Raw genomic sequence first — 16,518 nt, forward strand, 5'->3', positions numbered from 1 at the left:
CTCCAAGAAAGACCCCCCCCCCCTTCACTTGTCCCAGACAGATTCTCACAGGTGTTGAAATATTCCACACACTTTGGCGTGACAGCAACAACAACAACAACGACGGCTCTGTGAAAATTCCCTCCTCTGACCTTCTCCAAAAGACTGAAGTTGTGTTTCTGTGTCTAAAAATGAAAAACCTAAATTCAGAATTGGTTTAAAATCTTCCCGTCGTCGATTTGAAGCGGCCCCTTGAAAAGTGTCTGGAATATTTCCCTGTCTTTCAGCCTGGACTGCGTGTGTTTGTCTCCCCTTCCTCCAACATCTGTGCCCCCTGTTTGCCTCCCTGGAGTTCTGTTGTCAGCCTCTTCGCACCTTGAATGCATGTCTTTGTTTTGGTCTTACCAACACCTAAATCTGCAGTAGTGGACGAGGGAGAACCGGAGGTATGCGCATTGACAGTCAAATCGGCGCTTGTCTGTGCCTTTACTGCAGGTTTTCTGCGAGGCGTGCTCTAGAAAATGGCAGCTCCTTTGCTCTCAGCATGGAGGGTGGAAGCATCACTCCCCAGTAAACAGTCCCAGTAAACAGACAAATTCCACTACAGGAAGTGTTTTCTATTGGTCGCCAAAGATCCAATTGGCTTAGAAAGTGCTTTACACAATCACATAATTTTCTGAGAATGACTCTGGGTCTGTGTACGGGGGACACGTTCAGTCAGCCACCCCGACACCTCTCCTACCCGCACCCCTTTCTCTTCCTGTTAGAAGTTGCACCTTCAATTCTACAGAATGCTGTGAGACTTGCAACCCCCCCGCTTCAGCAACCGCTCCATTTCACCTGCTGGCTAGTCGGCCTCTCGACCCCCCCCCCCACCCCCCATCCCATGCTCTTTTTTCCCCCGGATCAGCCACCTCTCTCTCCCTCTCACCTTTGCTCTGGAGAGCCAGACACATGCAGTCGAAGCTCATTCTGACGTCACTGTGTGGCTCTCCAGGACTTTGGGCCGGGAGCGCCGGGTGTGTTGTAATGTTACCTTAGTAGCTGGATCCAATTTAACAACAAAATACTTCTTTTTCTTTTCCTTTTGTTTTATTCATGTCGTCCAGATTAAAGCGCAGCTACATGCAAACATTACAAAACACCTTCATTCAGTAATGACAGATTTCTCAGTGCTTATTTTGTTTTTGTTTTGATTTTAATGCTCATCCACCATACATGCCTTTTCAACCAGCTCTCTGACTCTCTCTCTGTCTTTCTCTCCTTGCTTGCAATGCATCTTGGGTAGAATTGTGGAGCAAGCACCAGGATAAGCAAAAAGCTATGGAAAAACCACAGAGTAAGACACTTTTCACACACCAAAAAAAAAAAAAAAAAAGAAATCTTGGGGTGCTGTTGACCTTTTTCCACCCCCCTCCTTCTCTTCGCCTTTTCAAACTTTTCAAACTTTATACATGAATAAGTGAAAATGAATGATCCTCATAAGCATGTCAGAGTGGATAACTGAAAAACAGAAATGTGCTTTTACTTATTATGTGCTACAAATGATCGAGGTAATGAGAATATATTCTGCTGATCTGATGTTTCTAGTTTTTAAACACAACACACACACACACACACACACACACACACACACACACACACACTGGATTCATCACATGCATTGTGTTGGTGCAGAACTTCTCCCACACACAGCGCTGTGAGAAACAAACATTTCATGTTGTGTTTAATCAAGACTTGAGGGTCTCGGTTTGTTACAGTTCTTTCTGACTACAGTACGTGCAGCTTCACTATAATACAGTATGTAATGAAATCACATGATTTAATTTTACACAACACGGAGTCCTTGATATAGAAAAGAGGGAATTTAATGTTCTAGTTTAAGCTCAAGCAATATGTCATTTTATTTTCCAGTGTGTTTCTTTGTTTTTATTTGCATCAGGATGAACAGAAGTGAACACCTGCTGCCCTGTCCTGCTCTTTTTAACTGTATTTTTTCCAGTTTCAAGTGGCTTGCTGTAAATAAATTGTGTATTTACGGCCAATATTCCAGTCGTTGGCGCATTTTAAGGTTTTATGAAATGCTTTCCAAAACGTAAAGCGTCACAAGAAAAAAAAAAACAAAACAACAAAAACCAAACAAACTGAAAAACCAGGAAGTGTCAGGATCATCTACTGGCAGGTGATAAATAACACTTGAAACAGAAAATGTCTCCTTTACCGTCCATCAGTTTGTCTGCATGCCTAACTGCCTGTGTCTGTTGTTTCTGGTGTAACTTGGGCAACATTTGCGGCATTGACTTGAGAATTAATGTCACGCTCGTGCAGTTTTTTGTTTTTTTTCATTTGTAACTTTTTCCCCCCAATATTTACCGCACTCTCTGCTTGTCCCTTTGTCACTTCTCTGTCTGTTACTGAACTCGGTCAAATCACCGGCACTGGAAACAGAAAGTTGAGAGAGAGAGAGAGAGAGAGAGAGAAAATAAAATGTGTAAGATGTTGTTAGTCACGCTGTATTATTTTTAAACTTAAACTAAATCATTTCGCCGACTCGGATAATGTAGTGCTTTGCTGCGAGATGGAGGCTTTAGACGGAGTCAGTGTTGCTGTGCTGGCTGTGAGTGAGGCGACGCGGCGAGGTAAGAGGGTTTTGTCGTCGTGTTCGTGGGAAAACATGCTGAGCATCACGTGTGTCCCGCAGGGTCCGAGGGAGCGAAGCAGCAGCGCCCCCAGGTGACCGATGCAGAGGAGAAGAAGTCACAGATCAGTGCTGACAGTGGCCTCAGCGTCACATCTGGATCTCAGGTTTGTTCATGGAGCATTTTGATGTTTTTAATGTGCTGCTAAAAAAAACAAGCTGCACACACACTCTTCTTTTTTCTTCTGCAGAAGAGCGACACAGAGTCCGTCACGAGCTCGGAGCCACCGATCCTGACGAGAAGCACCAGCCAGGACTCGGAGGCCAGCACAGTGGTAGGACCCGGCCAACTCAGACACTGCACCTTGTTTCAATCTGTTCCAGATACAAAATAAGTCACAATATGAACCGTGAGATCATTGTGGTCCAGACCATTTAAGTCCCGTGACTTCAAAATCTGATTTTTTAAAAACAAAAACAAAGAAAAAGAAAGGAGAAACATGTTTAGCTTATTGTTCGCAGCGTGTTGGACAAATGATTGAACAAGCTCCTCGATGGAAAATGTCATGAGGTCGAGGAACGATGGAACCTGGAGGATAAATCCTCATTTCATCACCACAAAAACAAAACATGAAAGAAAAATACAAATAGAGAAAGTTCAGCCACAAAAATGATAATTAAATAGAAATAAGGAAGTGATCAATGGATCAGAATAAATTATACAGGCACTTTTGACATTTCTACACTTTCAGTTTTAGTGTTTTCCACAATGAGGATTAAGTGAAACAACATTTATGTATAGACTGTAGGTTTTAATTATGATGATGATATTAACTATAACTTCAATATATTTGTTTTCCATCACGACTCCTAACTGGATTTAAAGAGAGTAAATCTATATTTATGGAACAGTTCCTCTGTTGTTTCTACATTTACGTGGTTCTGCCTTGGGGTCAAACGGCAACGCGGCGTCGCTTTATATGTTGCTACGGCGAGGAATCATGGGGCGGCATTCTCTCCTTTCCTTTCCTTAAGGAAGCTCCAGTGTTTCCTTTGCTAAAGGAGATGAGACAGGAAGCACTGAAGCTTCCATGAAGTGTGAAAAAATCACAATTTCAACTAATGGCTGGATCAGGCTGATCGACACAAACATGCGGTTTATCAGCTGCTTTTACACAAAACCCAACGCTCTGCTCTCGAGTCGTTCTCACACCTGGATGGTTTTTATGTTTCAGATCAGCAACAGCTCTGGAGAAACTCTGGGAGCCGACAGCGACCTGAGCAGCACAGCTGGAGACGGCCTCGGCGGGAGAACCGCCGCTCATCTCAATCAGTCCAGAGGAACTCTGTCCGACAGCGAGATTGAAACCAACCCAGCCACCAGCTCAGTGTTTGTAAGTCGAGTTACACAGTTACTCAGTTCTCAGTTGAGATTGTCATTTATTCATTTGAACTCATGAAGTCGTGAGCTAATTAAAAAGCTCCGCAGGAGTTGATGGGATGTCGGGCTTCCTGTGTCCACTAGAAAAACGAAGGAAAAGAAGCTGAAAATGAGAGAAAAACTTTAATTTCCTGGGAAAAAGTTTTTCTTTTGCCAAGTTTTAATTGTGGTGTTTTGAAGCGGGAGAGCGCCTTAGATGTGTGAAACTGTTCACGTGATGCTACGATCCAAACGGGGCCAAGAACAGACGCATCAACACACAATGTATGAAACTGCACACGGGTCCTTATTCTTCGTTAATTAGACATTTGTATTTTTGTTTTGATTCCCTCCGCTGTGCGTCCCGTTCACTCGGACTCAAGGATGAGATACGACCACGAGGAGGTGATCCTAGTCGGGTCATTGTACTTCCTGTAACGCGACCTTGTCCTGTCTCCTCAGGGAAAGACCCACACTCTGAAACCAGGTGTGAAAGATCACGTACCTGCCATGGCCAGGGGGCCGCCAGCGCAGCCCATGGAGGACATCAGCATGAGGATTTACCTTTGCGAAGGCCTGCTGGGTAAGTTCTGCTGCTCCGGGTTTAAGACCTTCAATAAAACATTTCCTTCCTGTGTTTTTAGAAACACTTTCTGTCACTGTCCTGCGTCGCTTTACTAACATCATCTTTGTGCGTCAAAGAAAATCTTATGGACCAAGCAGCTTAGTAAAAGGTTCTTAAAGGTAAACGTAACGAAGTGAAGACGAGAGTCGTGATCTGTGGGATTTTAATTTCACTCAGAACAACTTGTAACGTTCCCGCAGTGAACTCTCTCGCTAATGGCAGAAAGATATTTTTAAGAAAAGCAGAAGTCAAGACATGTGACGACAGAAAAGGGAGAGGTTACATCCTGATTTGAATTAATAATAGAAACAGGAAGTTGTGTTCACTGCTGCTTGTTATGTAATTAAGGTGTGTGTTAAATGATTGTAACTGGAATTTAATTGTAATTGTATGTTTAACCGAGTCAAACTACAGTCTTTAAATATGTAAAAACAATAAGGACCTGTGGTTGTTTTCTCATCTGCTCGATCCTGCGTGTAATATCAAACCACACGGTTTAAACAGTGAGTAAAAGATGGCGGTACGTCCTTGTTTGTCCCGGTTCTTGTTCCTGTGGTTCTCGGCTCTCTGTCTTGTTTTTTAACATTAAACCCACTCACCTCTTCGCCCTAACCCCCCCCCCCCCTGCTCTCGCTGCTTCTCTCCCCTCCTGCTGCTCCTCCTGGGAAATTTTTCCAGGCCGCGATAAGAGCTCCGTTTGGGATCAACTAGAGGATGCTGCCATGGAAACCTTTTCTCTAAGTAGGGGCTAATCTCTTGCCTTTGCCCTTTTTCCTGTGTGTGAGTGTGTGTGTCTGTGTGTGTGTGTGTGTGTGTGTGTGTGTGTGTGTGTGTGTGTGTGTGTGTGTGTGTGTCTGTCTGTGTCTGTGTCTGTGTCTGTGTCTGTGTCTGTGTGTCTGTGTCTGTGTCTGTGTCTGTGTGTGTGTCTGTGTGTGTGTGTGTGTGTGTGTGTGTCTGTGTGTGTCTGTGTGTGAAGTGTATCTATTGTTCGTCCGGACTCGCTCTGTTTAATCTTTCATGTGATGTGATGTGGGTTTTTTCCTGTCTGTGGCTGAGCTGCACATCTGTGGTGTTTCTTAACGTGAGATAAAGGTGGGAAATACGAGCGCTCCTTTCTCCTCACCGTCGGATCAAAGACGACAAAATGTGTGAAATTTCCATTCGCTTTATTTTTACTTTTCCGCTCTACACCCACGTTTCATTTCAACTTTCACGTTGGATTAAAGTCGTGACATTTCACGGGTTTGCATATTGGATGAGTGCGTGTTGCCTTCAAGTGCTGTCAGAAATGTAATTATGAGGCGAGCACACTCAAATGAGCCACCAGCTGTTAAATAAAATTGGGAAATGTCAAGATTTCCAATTAGTTTCTCATGATAGTGATAAGAGTGGGGAAAAATTTATAATGACTGAATTATATTTAATTCCTATTTCAACCTGTGGAAATTGTTATTATTATTTATTTATTTTTAATCCTTAAAGTTGTTATGCATTTTTATTTTTACGGTTTCAATAATTTTGTGGCTTTTTGCAGCTTTATTTCTAAATAAATTCAAACATCAGCCGATGAAATAAGAGTTAGAAATAAACAAATATAACTTTGATTAACTGGTTCTGCCCATAATAATTTATCTTTTTATAACAACTTACAGAAGTCAAGTTGGTCACTGTGTGTGTGTCAGAGAGCGTGTGACTTTGTTTGAGTGGATGAGCTGTGTCGGTTAAACGGGGAGCTTCATGTGCGCTGTGCACCTGTGTTCAGGTAAGGAGCGCTCCACTCTGTGGGACCAGGTGCAGTTCTGGGAGGACGCCTACTTAGATGCCGTGATGTTGGAGCGCGAGGGCATGGGGATGGACCAGGGACCCCAGGAGATGATCGAAAGGTTCAACACGGCCGACGTTTTACTCTGTTGCTTTTGCTAAAAATGAGTTTCATCGCTGTGCAGCATCATGTGATCCATGATTCTCCTCTGGACTGTTAATATCTGATTGTCAACAGATACCTGTCGCTGGGAGATCACGACCGGAAGCGTCTGGAGGACGATGAAGACCGACTCCTGGCCACCCTGCTGCACAATATGATCGCATACATGCTAATGATAAAAGTAGGGAGCCCCTGTTTGTTATTTAAATCACACGAGTCAAATCACTGACTTCTTGCTACATGTTTGACTTTTTTACTCCCATGTAGCTCAGTTTGTTTTTAAATTTCCCTTGAATGTTTGTTCAGGTGAACAAAAATGACATCAGGAAGAAAGTGAGGCGTTTGATGGGGAAGTCCCACATCGGCCTCACATACAGCCAAGAGATCAACGAGATACTGGACAAACTGGCTAACATGGTGAATATCTGTCCTCTGTTTTATTCAGTTCGTTCAGCTGCTAATGTTTCATTTCACAGCTCTGTAAATTCACATTATTTTACAAATAATATCTTTAGAAGTTTCCTGAAAAGAACCGTTTTAATTTGGTTCAGTTTATACGTAAAACTACAGAAGTGTAACTCATCCTCTGTGTTTCTGCATTAACGAGATAATTGTTTTGTTAATTTAGAAAAACAATAATAATATATAATAATTATTATTTTATTCTGAAAACTGGATTTTTTTAAGTGAATATGTTATACTTCTGTATAAAACGGAGAGATCAGTCGGTTTATTGTATTAGAAATCAATACTAAACAGTCTGAGAACTTTGTCTCCATTTTTTCTGTAATGCAGGAACCAAGGCAGATCTTTACACGAGACTTTTAAGAGATTATTATGAAATAAAAACATCATTGTTTAACTATTAGACATGTTTGTAACTGTTTGTATTGCGCTCTGTTTTCAGAACGGCCGCGAGCTGTCCATCAGGCCCAGCGGAAGCCGCCACATCAAGAAGCAAACCTTTGTTGTTCACGCCGGCACCGACACCACGGGAGACATCTTTTTCATGGAGGTAGGAGGGAAAAGTCTTGAACACATTACTAATTAAGAATGGAGCTCACAAAATAATGAATAACCTCAGTGTAGAAAGAGTTGTTCACTTCTTCCCTGAATCATGTAACGCTGCCGTGAATAAACCTCAACACTTGTACGAGCCTTTCCACATTAAAAGTCTTCCCGCTGTGCCTTCTAAGTAGGCTTTTAATGTGAAAAACATGAATGAATTAAAGTTTTACAACTTAACTCGTCGTCGTTTCAGGTCTGTGACGACTGCATCGTCCTGCGCAGCAACATCGGCACAGTTTACGAGCGCTGGTGGTACGAGAAGCTCATCAACATGACGTACTGCCCCAAGACCAAGGTCCTGTGTCTCTGGAGACGCAACGGCCAAGAGACGCAGCTCAACAAGTTCTATACCAAAAAGGTGAGGGACTGCACCTGAACGCGTCCTGTACTTTTATCTCAGCATAAGAAAACACTGGTTATTAATTAAAATGACTTTCCCTCTTCTTCTTCTTGTCCCTCCAGTGTCGTGAACTGTACTACTGTGTTAAAGACAGTATGGAAAGAGCTGCAGCGAGACAGCAGAGCATTAAACCAGGTATGGAGTCAGTGAGTCGGCTGAGCTTTACGCTTCTTTCTCTCTGACATGCTTCAGCCTGCCATTAACAACCAGCGCTGCGGAGGACCAGTGATGTCACAGGAAGAGGCAGAAAGCATTTCCTGTTTTTCACATTGTAAAAAAAACAAAATGAAATTAAGATTTAAAAATGGATTTACAAAAAAAGCATAAAACTCCCCTTAAAAAAACCCATTTATAAAAACATTTATTACTTCATGAATAAATAAACGATTGGCTAATTGATTAGCTTCTCCGTTTAGCCTTTCTGTAACGAGCTCTCTGATTGGTTGGAAAGCTAACCAGCGGGTTTTAATGGAGAGGCTAAAAGGAGAAGCTAAATGGCTAAGCTAACTGATTAGCTAAAAGGAAATGGAAATTGAAGCGCAAATCATTTTCATTTTTAAAAATACCTTTTCAAATAGTTTTTCAAATTCTATTATTTAATTATTAATTAATAAATGTATTTATAAATGGTTTATTTAAAGAGTTTTATGCTGTTTTTATAAATCCATTATAAATACTGAAGTACTTATTGACAGATTTTTACAATATAAAACGAAAAGGAAATGCTGTAATACTTCTCCTGTGACGTTCCCCGGTCGTCCATCTCTCTCAGGATGACCGAAGTTTCTGTTGAGACTTTTGATTGTGGTGTAAAAAGTACAAGAACTTCAGCTTCAGGGTCACAGTCAAATACATAAAAATGAAATTTCACATTTCTTTCCCACGTCCCAGCAGCGTGTAATTTCTTTTTCCCCCCGTCAGCCTGTTGAGATTCCAGGGGTTTTTCAGGAATTAATTATCTGTAGCAGCTTTAAAAGCTCGGCTGTGGTTTCCTGCAGGGCCGGAGCTGGGCGGAGAGTTTCCCGTCCAGGACATGAAAACCGGCGAAGGTGGACTGCTGCAGGTCACGCTGGAAGGAATCAACCTTAAATTCATGCACAGCCAGGTAAGAGGCCAGTAGAACCGCAGCAGAGAACCTGCTTCTCATCTCACACCAGGGCATGAAAATGAAAATCACTCCTGACGGTTTCAGAGTTCATCCCGTCCTTCTGTCCACCTTTCTGCTCGTCTCTCCCGTTTGCCTCTGTATCATTTCCTTTCATCACGTGACGTCTTCCTCTAATGTCATTTTAAAGAAAAAACAAACAAACAAACAAACAAAAAAAAAAATCAAAATCAACTGGCAGAGATGATTGATCACAACATGTTTGATTGGCGTTCAGTCATACCGGACCTTTTCCCCTAGAGGAAGAATTCCTGTTTGTGCTTTTGCTTTTTTGGATCTGCTTTTTCTTTCAGTTTCAGGTTGTATTTGTTTGTTTGTTTGTTTGTTTGTCCGTGCGTGCGTGCGTGTTTTTTTTTCGTTTGCATGCGTGTCTCTCAAACAATATTAACACATCCCTCCACACGAAGTTTCTTTTCTCGACATCTGTGGTGCTCAAACCTCATGTTCATCTACTGTGTGGGAGGAGATGAAGTGTTAATGTGTGTGTTGTGCATCAGTGGTAAGACGGACGACCTTGAGCAAAGACTTTTCATTAATAATTGGCTATTTAATAGCAACTTTGACATTTTAAGTTTGGACCCTTGAACATCGTCATGTGTCGTCTTCACGTCTGCGCAGCTCGTGATAGTCGTGGGTTCGTATGTTAATGTTCGTCTGAGCGGTGACCCGTTCAACTAACGCACCTTCATACATGTCACGCATCTTTTTAGAAAAACAACAACACAAACGAGCGAGGAAGATTAATAATGTTCTCATTTAGTGCGACAGATACACAAACTAATTGTGCATTTTATGACTAAAGCATGAAAGTTTCAGCATTTAATTTACACACTCAAGGGTTTTATTTCAGACGTGGAGGCAGTTTGTGTCTGACCTCTGGTTTTTGCCCCATTTCTCCTTTATAATCATGTTTCTTTGCCAAAAATGTAATGTAACATCATTTTGCTTAGAGCAGAAACGAACATGTACAGGTGTTAATGTAGCTACAGCTTGTTAAAAACATTCACAGCTTCTGGTGTTTGTTCTGGGGAATCACATGACTTGCTGGCACATTGGCTTCTGATTATTTGCTAGTTTGGTCTTGACCACGCTCATCACCTCCGCTCTGCCCCAGAGGTCACATCTGAAATGCCTCCACGTCTGAAAACAAACCTCATGGTTTATAGAAATACTTTTATGCTTTAGTCATAAAATGCACAAAAACCATCCTATAAATTTAAACCGATTTCTCAACAAGCAAAGTGTCAGTTCACCCAGGTTACGAGACTAAAAGCTGACTCTCGGCGCGTCACCTCCGCTGTTATCGGGCCGTGCAGACGCTCTCGGCTGAATTTGAATCTTTCTGCCTCTGACTCGGTGCAGAGGAGGTGAATGAGATCTGTGGCGCTCTGTTGTCCTGGTTACTCTGGATAATCCACACAGCTCACTGCGGAGAGTTTTCATTCATCAAACAGTTGCATATTTATATTTTCTATCTGCTACTTCAGGCCTATTAATAGTATTGCTATATTTTTTGTCTATATTGTAATATTCAATGTTTATCTGGATATTTTGAAATCTCGTCTAAAGCACTTTATAATTGCACAATTTAACCCTTTGATGCATAAAATCACAACTGGCATTAAAACATTCTTGTTTGCAGTTTATTCATCAATGGTTTCTATTGGAACGATTTTTAAGTTAAATTTGACCCTTAATAAAAGCTCGATCCGACTTACTTTTCAGACGAATCGTACAGATCGCGTCATTTAAAGTTTCTATATTTAATTTTAAAGTTCAGTTGTTGTCTGGTAAACAGCTAGCCCGGCACGCTAACTGCAGCCGGAGACAGCGGTGCTTGTTCTGCTCGGGGAGTTTGGCACAACAGCACACGAACCGGTTCTCCACCTGAGCAGAACAAGAACCACCGTCACCGGCTGCAGTCGGACCGCGGGACGAGAGACACAGGAAGTCCGGACGAGCCGCCGGGGCCAGCCGGTTAGCAAGGACTGAACTTTCTGATTAAAATACTGACATTTAGCAACTTAAGCACGTCACAGCAGAAACAGGAAGCAGATTTTTCATTCACCTTCATTGTAAAAACCAGAGCAGAAACAGTGTTTTTATACTTTGGGTGATCTGAGCCTTTAACTTCTGTGTCACTGACTCACTGTTATAACTGCCTGCTTTTGCTGCTTGTGCTTTTTCTACCGCAGTGTTTTCCGGCTCAAGTTGCATTTTTGCGCTTCACATTGCACGGGGTTGAGTGTCCACACGTAGTTCAAGTTTTTATTTTTAATCTTTATCCATCACCATCAAGCTGAGGTTCAGTGTGGAGAACGTTTCGCTGCGAGCGGCTGCAGATTTAGGTCGAGGAGAGTTTAGTGTTTTTTTGAGTCGGACACTTTCAGCAGCAGCAGCTTTTTGTTTTGTTTTGTTTGTTTATTTTTTTTTAAAGACTAAATTCAGCATTATATAGAAGTAGCAGCGGGTTGGTTCTGGTTCTGAGCAGCTCTGCATTGAGAGAGGTGTCGGAGGTGATATCCTAACATCGTAGCGGGATTTACTTTCCATCGGTGGCCGCCCTCGTTTATCCGTTCTGCCGTGTGAGCGAGTGGTGTTGGTGCCAGCCCTTGTTGCTGGAGGAGGAGGCATGGAGGGCTCTGGGGGACTGAGGTGTTTAAAGTCCGGGAAAACAAAGGTGAATCCAGCTCTCTAGTCAAACCTCTAGTCCTCTTTTTTTTATTTATTTTTCTTTTCTTTTCTTTTGTTTTTTTTGATTTCCTAGTTTTTGGGGGCTGATTCGTCTTGTGACGGGTTTTTTCACATTGGCTCTGGGAACCTCTGAGCTTAGATCCTTGAGCCGAGTCCGGATAGCGCCCTCTCGCAGTGTCGTCGAGTGTTTGTGCTCTTCTGTCCGATAATAATCCAAACCATTTCTCTCCCATGCTCTCTCCCCCTGCAAGGAGCGGAAGGTACACAACCTCTGCTGTGTTTGCTTATTAGCAGTTACATCTTATTGGGTTCCTTCTTTTTGTTTTTCCTCTGTCTTTTCTTTTCACTGTTGTAGCTGTATGGCAAATCTAATTTTGTGTCCTTGTCTACATTTTTATATGGAAATTCCATGTATGCATCATATGGGCCATATTGCATCTCTGAGCATAAAAAGAAATGTGTTTTTTGTTTCTTTTTTTAAAAACTACCTTTGCTGTTTACATCCAAATATAAGAATAAACGTTTCCGTTGTGAAACACTTGATTGATGAAACAAGCCATGCTGAATTAGTTTTGAGCTTTGAGCAGACTAAATGCATTTCTCCTCATTTAACCGTCGCCCATGTATGCGTTTGATCATGGAAACTTCTCATAGTGTGCTTTTTCTTTTCTTTCATTAGCTGTTAAAAAGCTTGCATCCATGTGTAGTTGTTTTATTTTTTTACCTTTCACACTGAATAAAACAAGTTAAACATGGTTAATTTCTAAATATAAAGTTGTTTACTTTTCATCCAGTGTTGTTGAGTTAATAATGTTCTGTCTTGTTTTTGTTTGTTTTTTGTTTGTTTTTAGGTTTTCATAGAGCTGAGTCACATTAAAAAGTGCAATACAGTGAAGGGAGTCTTTGTCCTGGAGGAATTTGGTAATTACACCATCTATTGATTCTAGGCCTGTACTCGGCACGGCAGTAACTCAGCTTCATGGCCAATGTATTGACGAGAGCTGATAAGTGTTCACTGAATTGGATCCCCGCTCTCCTCCAGGAGCAGCGAGACGCCGCCGTCTGCAGGTGTTTAAGTCAGTGATGAATTCCTCAGAGGACGTGGTTTTCCTCCCCAAGTTCAGAGCGAGAGACGTTTCATTTAGTAGAAAATGAAACGATAGGTCAGTGAAGTCAGAGGCCAGAAGAGTCCGGCTGCCTAAACAGACACGAGGAGAAATCAAAACAAACTTTAGCGTCATAAGAAACGACGTCAGTTCCTGTTCCAGTAAAGAAAGTAGAGATTCTAATGTCGGCAAATATCATGAGAGCTAAGAGCGTTTGTTCGTGCATCAGTCAGTCACATACATGTTCCTTTATTACTGCAGTTCATTTTGACCCAATCCCAGAGCTCCACCTGTGTATCAATCCACAGCTGAAAATAGTCCCCAGCAAATGCACCATTTACTCCTTTTTGAATAGTAGATGGTAAAAACTGCAGTGACCAGTTGTTTTAGGGAATTTGTTCAATCTTTTATAAAAATAAGAAACTATATGTTTGTGACCAGATTTGATTTAATTTAATCTTTATTTAATCAGGTCGTCTCATCGAGATTAAAATCTCTTCAACAAGAAGCAGTCAGAGACAACACAACTACACAATACAAGAAACTAAGAAACAAATAATCAACAAAAACATTTTGAGGGCGGTTTGCAGATAAACATTTAAACATTATAACATTTTAAAGATGAAGGTTTTTCCTGGGGTTTGTTAGTAGTAATAAAAATATAGAATACCAGCAGCTTTAAGATCATTTTTAATGTTTTTACTGCATGAGCTGTGAAATATTTCGTCTGGAGTCATTAACAAGTGCCAGACAAATCACTGACGTGTAGATGAATAAATGAACACAAGTTACTCCACGCGCTGTAATGGTCTGTTATTAAACTCTGAAGTTTTAGCTCTTAAACTCCCTCGTTGCTCTGAATCAGAATCAGAATAACACACGATTGATCCACATCAACAGACTGAAACCGAACAGTGTCGAGGACCTACATTTTATTTCCTGGTTACAAAGAGAGAAACTCGTTTATTAAAGAGCGTCACTTTTAAAAGCACAAAGGGAGTTTATTTTGAGGTTGAGGCCGCCTGTGTGTTTCACACCGCAGGCAGAAGGCGAAAACGCTGACTCACAGTACGACAGTGCAGTTTATGATCATCAGAGGTTGAGAGTGCCAGGCCGGGTTACTGCCGTGTCTCTGTGCTGCTTTTGTAATGTTGCCCTCATCTTTGCCACTATGAAAACCTTCATTCTCCAGCAGGTAAAGTGTTGTCACCTTTCTCCTTCTTCTTATTCAAACTTAATTCTGTGCAGAATATTTCCTCACACTGGTTCATTTCTTCCTTGAGTTTTTCCCTCTGCTTCCTTTCGTCACTTGCTTTTCATTTCGGAGATCACCCCAGACTCCATCTCTCATGTGGTCATCATTCTCCGACAGTCTGCCTCTGTATCTCAGTGGAGATCTTTGGTGGGACTGTTGTTTTGGGGGAGGGAGGGAGGAGGAGGAGGAGGAGGAGGAAGAGGAGGAGTTGGGGAAAGGGATTTAACATTTCCCAGCCCTCTTCATCTGTCCAGATCTCGGCCTCCTCATCTCTGCTGCGGGTTCACAGTTACTAATGAAAAGTCAGTCTGTCCCGTGGACAGTGACGTGGTCCGGGGTCAAAGGGTTTTGACCTCTTGTAGCTGCTTCTGTGACGTCTTTTAACTTTCAGTCCTCTGGGGTGGAACCGGTCGGGGGAGGGGAGGTTGTCCCTTTCTTTTCTTTTTTTTTTTTTCCCCTTGTGTTTTTTTCTTTGTTTGTTTGTTTGTTTTTCATATTTGAAAATGTATAACCTTTACAGTCTCTTGTTCTAAGACGTGTGTGTTTTTATTTGTCCATTTCGTGGGCCATGAACGTCTCACCAACAGTCCCGACCTCAGATTCAACACTTTGCTCTCTAGTTTAAAAAAGTTTCATCTTTTAAATATTTAATGAGTCAGAATATCACTAAGTTTAACCAGGATTTAACCTCCTGAACTGACAGTTGTGGTGGGCCGTTCTTGGCCCACATCCCATTTTACACCTTGTTGAAAGTTCACCCCTGTAAAACCCCCCCCGCCCCAAAGAAAAGCTCTCAAACATGAACTCACTGAGGTTCCTGCTGCCTTTGAATTCTTTGTTTTGTCTCTTGCACCGGCATAGTTCCTGAAACTAAAGAAGTGGTGATCCACAAGTACAAGACCCCCATGGTGAGTCCTCGCTCCGGCCGTCAACAGTCACTGCTTTTTACCAGTGCATGTGGAGAAACGCACATCTGAAAACATGACGAACACCACGACTAACGAGAAACGAAATCTGAAAACTGTAGCTGGAATCTGAATGAAAACACTTTCTCCACCCACACACACACACACACACACACACACACACACACACACACACACACACACAGCGGTGAGGGATGAAAAGACTAAACATTAAGACAACAATAACAGGAAGTGAGGAAACACTGAAGACCGGAAAGAAAAGAGAGAGTGATAAAATAATAAAACAGTGAAACAGGACGTTTATTAATGTGAGTAAAACCATAAAGGAAATGTAGGATATTAAGAAATGAAATAAAAATGGTAAAGATAAAGTAATAAAATGTGAAGAGAGGAGATGTTTGGAAGAAAATAAAAGTAGAAATAAAATAAATAAGCAGAAATAAAAGTAGGGTATTAAAAGGAAAATAATCAGTAAAACAGCTTGAAAGATCAATAAATAAAATTCAGTTAAAGTAATCGACTGACTTGTTTTCTTTAGTTTTAGCAGCTGTAAGAATCATTAATTATCTTTAATGATGATTTGGTCGCCGACGTCATGTCGACGGTCGTGAGAGAAACGTGATGAAACCAACCAATCACAACATGAAATTAGGCAACGCTTTATTTTGAAGGTCTGTTATTTAGTTTCTTCAAACTTCCTGGAAAGAACCGACGAGTTTAGTTGGATAAGCTGCGCTGTGTTTATTACAGATGAATTTACATTAAAGAACCGGCTCCATTTAAACCCAGCAGATATTTATTACTCGCTCATTGATTATTGGAAACTTTGTTCTTGATTTATGCTGCAAATGTCTGAAGAACAGCTAAAACTAAATAAAAGTTGTTTATATTCAGTTTTTTGCTCATTAATCGACTGCAGAGACGGTTTTTCTAAAGTTTGGTCAGAAACTCCGCAGGCGACCTTTTTAAAATAATGACATGTGCGGCGTGTTTCAGCCCCGACAGGAAGCTCGTGTGCAGCTTTGTTCTTTGTGTTGTCTTTGTCTTTCCTGGCGCCCGGGATCGTCCCCTCTCCTCACGGCTTTGTCTCCCTCTGCAGGCACATCAGATCTGTTACTCCGTCCTCTGCCTTTTCTCCTACGTGGCGGCGGTGAAGGGGAAGGAGGCGGAAGGAAAACCCAAGATCCTGTCACCGAGGCCTCTTCCTAGCTAGTCTACACTCCTACAGCCCCCCCCCCCCTTGGCGTGCCTCTCTACTTGAAATGGTGTCTCAGCTCTAAAACCACAGACTTCTGACAATCCCTACCTTTATTCTAAG

The 16,518-nt window shown here is 41.8% G+C and overlaps 1 protein-coding gene across 12 annotated transcripts in view; it reads left to right on the forward strand.

Moving 5' to 3' along the window:
* The window catches only part of madd (MAP-kinase activating death domain), a 44,368-nt gene extending 27,856 nt beyond the window's left edge, over nt 1–16,512 (forward strand). For 4 of the 12 annotated variants that reach the window (XM_087170142.1, XM_087170135.1, XM_087170139.1 and 1 more), the window contains 16 exons: nt 1,268–1,318; nt 2,681–2,784; nt 2,869–2,952; nt 3,853–4,011; nt 4,500–4,620; nt 5,341–5,403; nt 6,425–6,545; nt 6,662–6,767; nt 6,893–7,003; nt 7,494–7,601; nt 7,848–8,012; nt 8,117–8,189; nt 9,053–9,159; nt 12,765–12,834; nt 15,136–15,182; nt 16,300–16,512. In XM_087170142.1, the coding sequence (XP_087026268.1) occupies nt 1,268–1,318; nt 2,681–2,784; nt 2,869–2,952; nt 3,853–4,011; nt 4,500–4,620; nt 5,341–5,403; nt 6,425–6,545; nt 6,662–6,767; nt 6,893–7,003; nt 7,494–7,601; nt 7,848–8,012; nt 8,117–8,189; nt 9,053–9,159; nt 12,765–12,834; nt 15,136–15,182; nt 16,300–16,413 (1,604 nt within the window). In that variant the 3' untranslated portion in view covers nt 16,414–16,512. The remainder of the gene's footprint in view (nt 1–1,267; nt 1,319–2,680; nt 2,785–2,868; nt 2,953–3,852; nt 4,012–4,499; nt 4,621–5,340; nt 5,404–6,424; nt 6,546–6,661; nt 6,768–6,892; nt 7,004–7,493; nt 7,602–7,847; nt 8,013–8,116; nt 8,190–9,052; nt 9,160–12,764; nt 12,835–15,135; nt 15,183–16,299) is intronic. The other 8 variants (XM_087170136.1, XM_023393137.2, XM_087170141.1 and 5 more) reach the window with 4 other exon arrangements.
* The last annotated feature ends 6 nt before the right edge of the window (nt 16,513–16,518 follow it).

Source organism: Seriola lalandi, unplaced genomic scaffold (genome assembly GCF_002814215.2).
Source record: "Seriola lalandi dorsalis isolate HSWRI2012SDOR001 ecotype SW California unplaced genomic scaffold, Sedor1 jcf7180002054929, whole genome shotgun sequence".
Classification (NCBI taxonomy): Eukaryota; Metazoa; Chordata; class Actinopteri; order Carangiformes; family Carangidae; genus Seriola; species Seriola lalandi.